Source organism: Etheostoma cragini, chromosome 13, assembly GCF_013103735.1.
Source record: "Etheostoma cragini isolate CJK2018 chromosome 13, CSU_Ecrag_1.0, whole genome shotgun sequence".
NCBI lineage: Eukaryota > Metazoa > Chordata > Actinopteri > Perciformes > Percidae > Etheostoma > Etheostoma cragini.
The window spans coordinates 25,105,837-25,115,093 of record NC_048419.1 but is presented as its reverse complement, the minus strand read 5'-3'; the positions used below and the strand labels follow the sequence as shown (position 1 = coordinate 25,115,093).

At 43.4% G+C, this 9,257-nt stretch overlaps 1 protein-coding gene across 1 annotated transcript in view; it reads left to right on the top strand.

The window, feature by feature from the left end:
• rars1 (arginyl-tRNA synthetase 1) overlaps positions 1-9,257 on the top strand; it is a 25,000-nt gene that overhangs the window by 1,063 nt on the left and 14,680 nt on the right. Inside the window, exons 2-10 of the mRNA XM_034890004.1 lie at positions 2,461-2,595; positions 3,484-3,675; positions 4,379-4,487; positions 4,626-4,726; positions 4,878-4,999; positions 5,580-5,700; positions 7,428-7,557; positions 8,364-8,468; positions 9,038-9,216. Coding sequence (XP_034745895.1) covers positions 2,461-2,595; positions 3,484-3,675; positions 4,379-4,487; positions 4,626-4,726; positions 4,878-4,999; positions 5,580-5,700; positions 7,428-7,557; positions 8,364-8,468; positions 9,038-9,216 — 1,194 coding nt within the window. The remainder of the gene's footprint in view (positions 1-2,460; positions 2,596-3,483; positions 3,676-4,378; positions 4,488-4,625; positions 4,727-4,877; positions 5,000-5,579; positions 5,701-7,427; positions 7,558-8,363; positions 8,469-9,037; positions 9,217-9,257) is intronic.

Genomic DNA, 9,257 nt, shown 5'->3' with positions numbered 1-9,257 from the left:
CCCCCCCCCCCCCAACACACTCTGACATCTCTCCATCAGTGCATATATTAAGGGTATTAATCCTGATTAATAAAGTAGACATTATTCCCAGAGCCTAAGGTTACGTATCACAGCCCCAAAACCCAAAAGATATTATTACGTACGTCAAGTCAAGGCAGCAAATCTTCACATTTGTCTCTCTGTCTATATTAATAACATTAACGGTTTATTGTCTAATATTTAGTGGTTGGAATGAGGAGGACATGGTGATGTTGGTGGATGGAGAGCTTTTGTTTATCTGTGTGTGTGTGTGTGTGTAAATTTGGGATGTATGTTTTTTTTTATGTGGACGTCCCCTCAAGTTAACTGTGTTGTCTAAATTGTGAATGTAATGTATTTTTTACTTTTTGTTGCCTTTAAGGACTTGATGGACTATTCCTACTTAAGAATTTCTTCTTGTTTGAGAATCTGGATCCTGGGAGTGTTTTTCAGTTTAGGTTAAAGAAAATCTGGCATAGTCTTAGATTTCATGGGGCGAGTTCAACGTCCACATTCATTTCAGGGAATATTGGTCTTCAGGTCGTTGTAATTTGAACGTTTGTTTGCACCGTCGTTCTGACAACGAGCCAGCTTTTGGTTTCACTCTGACGCTAAACTTCAGGCTCTAAACAACTCTTTATGGCCTAATTTATAACCAGTGTTTTTCTTCTGGAGGGAAAGTAGTGGTGGTTTAATACATTTACACCCATCTTTGTAGGCTAAATTTGAATAATTCAGAATAGGGGCGGAGTTGGGTGTTTTTAAGCCCCTAACGTCGCCTGGCAGGCACTAGGATTAGGCAAGGGTTAAGGTTAGATGCATGAAGGTCAGATGTTGGGAGTCTGTCACTCCCGGTGGGAGTCGAGTGCAGATTTGAGTCGTGCGTGCTCAGATTTAAACGGTTTACGGCATAACGTGTCATACTGAGATTTGCGAAATCTGTAAAATAATAAACTTTTCTCATTACAAACAATAACAGAAGATGGGAATCATTTCAAGAACGTTTTAGATATCTATGGTTGTCTGATTGCTAACTTAGCTCAAAACGCCATTCAGCTGACGGCCTTTATTGTGTTTGATTGCTAGCTTAACAAGGAAAAGACAACTTATACGTGTCATATCATCGTACCGCAATATGCAAAATTTAAGACCATTATCTAGCCTCATATTAGATTAGTTTCAACTTTATTGTCATTGCACATGTCACAAGTAGAAAGCAACAACAAGCAGTTAGTTTCTACACAGAAGTGCTTTAAGCAGTGATTTTAAAAACATATACACTTACATGTGTTGCAGTATATACAGAGTGCAAGGTATGAAATAATAGATAAATATATAGATATGTGTCTATATGAGTGTCAAACTACAGGGATGTACAGGCTATACAGTATGTACAGTTGTACACGGTATAATATCGATTTATTGTCAGATTTACCCGTTGAAAAATCACAGAAAGAATCTAAAAAACAAGAGAAATATTGTATGAATCTTGGTTACTGTACATGTGATTATTAACTGTAACGGGTCTCTGATAAACGTACCGTGACTGTATTTATACTGCGCCTATGTAGTCTCAACGACTACTCAAAGTACTTTTACAAACAGAGACCATTCACACACATTCAGACACTGGGCCGAGGTTCAAGGTAAAGCCTGTCACTCCTCTTTAGCATTTACTCATTTTATCTATTTCTTTATTTTTCAAACCCGATGCTCTTATTTAGTTTTTACAATATTTTACATTACTTGTTTTTTTTTTTTTATATGTTTGAGTTTTCTGTGCAGCACTTTGGTAACGTTGTGTTTGTAAGATGTGCTTTGGAAATAAAGTAGATTGGATTGGAAAGTCACATAACCACTCACGCACATTTCCACTTTCGATGGCGCTGGGTTCAGTGTCTTGCCCAAGGACACTTCGGCCAGGGATCGAACCCAGCCTTCCGATTGGCAGGCGACCCCCCCCCCCCAAAAAAAACCCCTCAGTTTTACTGATCTGTCAATGAAGACATCCGTTATTGCGGGATAGAGTTTTTGGACAGGCGTAGACCGATCCTTGTCCCCGGCCCATGTGCTCTGCTAGGCTCTGTCTCCCTTATCATGTTGATAAATTCTCCTTTTTTAAAAAATAATTTAAGTCTTGTGTTGGAGTTTGTAACGTTCCAAAATCTTCACTTTGACTCAAAGATTTTCTCTGTAAATGCATGTTGGTTATCGGTTTCATTAACCACTGCTAACCGGTATCGGTACGGGCCTTTAAAAACCATCGGTCGCTCCCTATTTCAGTATATTCATAATATTTTAGTATATTAATAACGTTGTTTGAGATGAGGCTAAACAAGATGTTTCCATTCCACTCGGGAAACGGGAACAAGCTCGTGCGCCACACGTAGACTGTGACATCTCAGAGACTGGGTCTGCGTTACGAAAGCTGTTTTTTTACAGGAGCGGGAGATCCGGAGTCTCTCTGCCGAGATTGAGAGTCTTAAAAACCCCCAGGACCTGGGCCCATCTCCCCGTCTGGACGAGCTGCGGGACCAGAACGCCAAGCTGAAGTACCGCCTCAACATCCTGAAGAGGGTGAGTGACACAGCAGCTTGTTCTCCCAGAGAACGGGGGCAGGGGTGAGGGTGGATTACGGACCTTTTTTTGCAACAGGGGTGGGGGGGGGGCATTAAATCCCATTTAACGATAGTTTCATTGTGTGAAAGTCGTAATGCAAAGAGGAAATTCTTACCTTCTAAAGGCAAACATGCAAAACACTAAATGTCATGTTGATCTCTCAGATTACAGACAACTCATATTATGTTCAATACTACTATTTTTTGGGACTGTTGTTGCCGCTTTTCGTCTTGACCCCAACCGGTTGTCAGACCCCCCCCCCTACCAAGAGCCTGGGCCTGGGTCTGGGTCTGTCCCAGGTTTCTTCCTAAAAGGAGTTTTTCCTCGCCGTTGTCACACTGTTGCTTGCTCTGAAGGAAAATACTAGAACTGTTGGGTCCTTGTAAGTTATAGAATGTGGTCTAGACTAAGGGGACCAGATTTCTCAGACAAAATACATCATGTTTTTATTATTTTCTATTGCCAGAGGAGGGACAACTCTGTCTGTGTGAACATATTCAATAAATAATATGAATGCTTTCCTCATTTTTATTTGCATATTCTTTGAGGGACATTCTCGACAGCATTACTTGATAACACATCATTTTATCTTATTGTTTTGCATATTTGACTGTTGTCAAAATGAGTCAACACAATTGCAAAATCCAGTAAAACATTTCCCAAACTCCCTCCTGCAGCAGACTCTGACATCTCAGCGTGTTTGTTCCAGCCGTCACCGGCTTCCCCAAACATGGCTGAAAAGATGACGTTGCACTTCATCAGAGCTCCCGGGTCGTTGCCCGTGTTCCCCCCCATGCATCATCGTTATGTTGATGACAGTGAAGCTAATGTGCTGCGTGTCCTCAGGGCCTGCAGGAGGAGAGGACGCCTCCCTGCAGTAAATCCATGATGAACATCAACCTGCGGCTCCAGGAGGTTTTCGGCGAGGCGATCCGGGCTTCCTGCCCCGAGCTGGCCAACCCGCCGCTGTCGGTCGCGCCCAACCAGCAGGCCAAGTTTGGAGACTACCAGTGCAACAGCGCCATGGCCATGGCCCAGGTTAGACTGCCCAGTCTGTCTGTGGATCACAGAAAACTCTTTGGCTGTGGTTGAATGAAAGGTGGATTATAAATCCTGAAATTGTGAAAATGTCGGGAATGATTTGAATTCCTAGCCTTTATTTTGTTGCGTTGCGTGTAAACAAATACAACCTTTAAGAATGACAGTCGTGTTTCAAGGATTTAAGAACATGGTTATTTAGTCCCTAGAAGTATCTTTTCAGTGGGGGGGGGGGGCAAAGGGCCAAAATGGATCTTTTGATATATCTATTTGTGAAATCATTGGCGATACCGGCCCTGTTTGTTATAGGACGTTTTTTTTTTTTAAGTGATCTAATTATATTTTAAACCTTTTTAATTGTAACGGTGCAGCGTTTAATGAATCTTGTTCCGTGATGGCTATCTTCTGGAACAGCACAACCACTGCAGGTTGCATCACCTGTCAGAGTCCAACACATGCCATTTTAAAATTAACCGACCTGTGACAACATCCTGCATGTCTTCCTCATTTCTCACCTAGCTGTCTTATCAAATACAGGCAGAAAAGCCCCAAAACAATATTCAAAAATAAATACACCTGCTGTCTGGAAGGTCTGCAGTGCTGATGTCAGAAAAAAGTTGATTTCTAGGAGGAAACAATGGGGAAGTTGGTCCTTTTGGTATGTAGCACATTGTAAGCCAACCCGTGTCTTGTCGTGCTCCAGATGCTGAAAACAAAGGGAATAAAAACCAACCCGAGGGAAATCGCTGAGAAGATCATCCGGAATCTCCCGGACAACGACCTCATCCAGAAAACTGAAATCGCAGGACCAGGTACGGAGACAAAGACATCGGTGTGACCGCAGTCCTAACTGGAAGCATCTCCAGTAAATAGTCTGTACCCTCACACCAGCGTGAGCTTGCGAGTCCGTCTCCTCATCCCCGCTGCCGTCTTGTCTTGTGTGTCTTCAGGGTTCATCAACGTCCATCTGAAGAAGACGATTGTGTCCAAACTGTTGAGCAACCTGCTGATCAATGGCGTGCAGCCCCCCCCGCTGTCATCCAAAAAGAAGGTACATCACACTGTTTTCTACATGTTTGATGCTTGACTGTACGGACCGATCACCACATCCCTCCACAACAAAAACCAGATTGTCAGATGCCAGGTTTCCATCCAAATCAAGTGCAAATGTGTGTGTCTGTCCACGTGTGCCTCTGTGTCAGGTGGTGGTGGATTTCTCCTCTCCTAACATTGCCAAAGAGATGCACGTGGGCCACCTGCGCTCCACCATCATCGGCGAGAGCATGTGTCGGCTCTTTGAGTTTCTGGGCTACGATGTGGTCAGGTCAGTCCAATGAGACCTGCTAGGTCTGAAACGCGGTCTCACGCTGCCGAGCGAGGCGGACCTCACTCTACTACTACGGATGTTAAACAGTTGATCCTCAGGATAAGTCACTGTTACCTAAATTAATCCTCTGCACGGTGGCAATTTAGGACATTTCATACTCACTTTTGATTTTGAGTTTGTTTGTTGTTTGTTACGTTAGCATATTCGTGTACAAAGGTAATAATTAGCTTATAGCATGTAACATTCATACGTTTATCATGCTAACACGCTAAGACGGGAGATCACAAAGATAGTAATTTTCATTAAAAAGAAGCTGTTTTCTCTTGTATGGACATGTTAAAGATAAACATTTGACATGATAGTGGTGTGAGATAAATAGTCAGCTGATATTTAATGGAACACCTTAAATATTCACCAAATATCATGACAATCTGGCCAGGATTTCAGATTTGTGACTCCGTACCAATGAGTTGAATGCGCTGGCAGTCTTGTCCGTTCTTTGGTCTTTCTTGCAGGGTAAAAAGTCAGTAATACAAGTCTGTGGTATTTTGTTTTGACACTGCTTCACCTTTCTCAGGTTGAACCATGTGGGAGACTGGGGGACCCAGTTTGGGATGCTGATTGCCCACCTGCAGGATAAGTTCCCAGACTACCGAACCAGCTCCCCGCCCATCGGTGACCTGCAGGCCTTCTACAAAGTCAGTTCTAACTGTTTCTGTCTCTCTGTTTTCCACTGCTGCTCGCTGTTTATAGAAATTCTTGCTCCTAAAATGGACTCTTTCAGTTCCCTTCTTTCACCCAGAGTGGGCTCACATTAAAGGAACACGCCACAGTGTGTTGAACAAAGCTTATCACGCTCTCCCTTACCTGTAGATAGGTGAGCCAATGCAGTTTCGTCTCAGTGCATGCATTGTTGTGGCAGCACCGCAGCTAGTTAGCTTAGCAAAGTGAATGGAATCCTATGTGGCCGGTTAGCGAGTGAGACAAAAGTGAGCCAATAACAACAACAACAGCCTAACTACTCATTGTGTCCTGCGTAACTCACAACAAGTACAAATAGCAAAGCAGTTCAAGACCTGACTATTTCTTAGGCAGATGTTGACAGTAGACACTGAATGGCGATGAACATTGCGGATGTTGTGAGAGACGAAGAGGATGACTTCTCAGACAGTCAAGATCCAGAAGCATACCTCCATGGACCAGAGTTTTCAGAAGAGGAGCTGCGTGCGTTGGAAATATAACGAGAGGAGGAGGAGGAGGAGGAGGAGGAGTTTGTGACCTCTGGACAGCCCGAGGACACGAGGCATCCTGCAGTCCGACCTTTGTTCCCGGTGTGATAAAGTCAACTGAGAAAAACGCACCCAATAAACAGCTTTTTGGTAATTTAAAGGATGGATCAATCCATTGTAGACCTGTACTCACACAGAGTTGCTGCGTGATATCTCGGTGTCATGCAGCAGTGCTTCGGCTGTGCTTCCACACAATATAGTCCCAAGTCAGTATCTACCTAGGAAAGTGTCCAGTCTTAATCTGTATTGCTATTTGGACTTGTTGTGAATAAGAAGGCCACAATAAGTAATTAGTTTTGTTGTTGTTGTTTTTTGCTCAAAACATGCTAACCAGCCACATAGGATTCCATTCACTACGCTAAGCTAACTAGCGGCGGCGCTGCCGGTTTTATACCGGACTAAACCAATGCATGCACTGAGACAAAACATGCTTTGACCCACCTATCTACAGCTAAGGGAGAGCGTCATAAGCCCAATTTCAACAAACTGTGGCGTATATCTTTAATGTGAGCCCACTCTGGATAAAAACAAGGGAACTGAAAGAATCAATTTTAGGTGAGTGCCAAGAAATACTGCAAATTGCTTCTGGTACAGTATCATGTACTGTTAAGAGTTCCTGCAGTTGTATCCATCACCTGTCGACATAGCAGATATCAGAGTATGGAGCTAAAGTTCACAGGTGGGATAGTTTTTTTTGTTATTGTAAATAATTAATGTAACTGAGCAATGAAAGAAACTTTTAAGTAATGTCAATTACAAAAAAGGAGTTTCAGTTACACTTTACTTGAAGGTATCTACATAAGAGTGACATGATACTGCAATGAATGTGTCATAAACATTTATGACATAACGCTTCTTTAGTGTCATTCGGTTTCTGTCATGAGTCACAGCCAGGGTCCATGTGTCATGACACTCTTATGTGGATATCTTCAAGGAAAGTCTTACCAATTTGCAATGTCAGTGGATGCCATGATAAGGAGGCGCGTTGTGTGTCTGCAGTGTAGCGCTTTTATGGCACACTTTGCATATGTACCAACACAGAACATTATGTTCTTTCTGCTGTTGTCTTTACACCTCATTTACTTCATCTTCCCACGTCATCCACCATCTACTTTTCCTTCTATTCCCTCACTCAGGAGTCGAAGAAGCGCTTTGACGAGGAGGAGGACTTTAAGAAGCGAGCGTATCAGTGTGTCGTCAGACTGCAGAGCAAAGAGCCCGACTTCATTAAAGGCTGGAACCTCATCTGTGATGTTTCCAGGAAAGGTAGCCTGCACATCAGTGGGTCTGTTTATGAGACTATCGCTGTGTTCAAAACCGGTCCCTCATTCACTACTGCCTATACAGTCAAATAGTGAACCATATAGGGAATGACTAGATAAGATTTTGGACTCATTGCGTCAGTAGATGGGCGGTTACTTGTGTGACGGAGGCGGGCGCGCCAAGCATCATGTAAACAATCCAAAAAAAACAAAAACTTCTAATACGTAACTGCAGCTTCTCTATGTGACCAAAGAGGGGCTGCCATACTTTGAAAAACGTATTTGTGTATCCACGCTGTGTATGTTTAATCTCCTGGAGTTCACTAACATGGAGGACATCTCTGACTGACAACGAGGTAGAATAAGCCCTCTAGCTAATAGAGTTAACAAAGCCACAAGGTGTGCTTTAATTTTAGGCAGAGTCCCAAAGAGAGCTGTTGATTTTGCTGGAGCGAACGGCGCCTGAAGAGCAGCTGATAATGTTTGGAAGAGATTGGACCAGAAGTTGTGTATAGACGGGCAGGACCAAAACACATGAATAAGCAAAGCGAGTGTGGAGCTATTTCACACATTGGGTTAGCTTAACATCCGGGTAAATCTGAGTGAGATTGAGTTTGGTCCAGGGAATGCGGTGCAGGATTTACAATGGTTGAACATCTTTTGTTTTGTGTAAACCAGCCCTATTTATTACACAGGTCAATAAAACGGCACCCTAAATAAACTGTTGTGACTTTTTTTTCTTCTTTTTTTTTTTTTTTACAAATTGGTCTTAAAACTAATCCTTAAATGGCGATTGTGTGTGTGTTTCAGAGTTTCAGAAGGTTTACGACTGCCTGGACATCCAGATCGTCGAGAGAGGAGAGTCCTTCTACCAGGACATGATGACAAGGGTGGTGAAGGAGTTTGAGGAGAAAGGTCAGTGTGTGTAAAAAAAGAGGAAAGGCCAAAGGTCACAGCAGGATAGCTGGCCTCAGGTGTTTTCACTCCTAAGACTTTTCTCAGGAGATTATCAGAGAAAACGTTAATTTTCCCTCCCATAATGATCATTTTTGATCCACTTCGGAATACAAATGGGTCTTTTTGTAGGTCTCAGTTTGAGTCCCTGTTGTGCCTTTGTACATGTTCAAGGATTTTATCTTCTGGGGTTATTAAAGGCTTTGCACCAATAACACTTCATACAAAACCCTCAACATGCAATGCGTTTGAAATTGTAGTCTGCTGTGTCCTTTTGTGACCACCAGGGGACAGTACTGTCTCATAAATGTCCTCTGCCAAACCCTAACTGTACCTTTCTATTTTTTTGTATTGGCTAATTTCCTCCTCTCCCCCCACATTTTTGGCACTTTTTTACCCCCCGCTTCACTCATTATCTCTTCTTTCTCTTTTTTCCCCTCCAATCATATCCAAATTAGTACTCTTTCTCTCTTAATCCCCCATTCCCCCCCCTCCCCGGTATTAATGTTGTGTCTTTCCTGTTTCCTCAGGCTTGGTGGAGCTGGACGAGGGTCGTAAGATTGTCTTCGCCCCGGGCCAGTCCGTCCCCCTCACCATCGTCAAGTCGGACGGCGGGTACACCTACGACACGTCGGACCTCGCGGCCCTGCACCACCGACTCTTCACCGAGAAAGCCGACATCATCATCTACGTCACAGACAGCGGACAGGTGTGTAGAGGTAGAGAGACAGAGGGGGGGGGGGGGGGGGG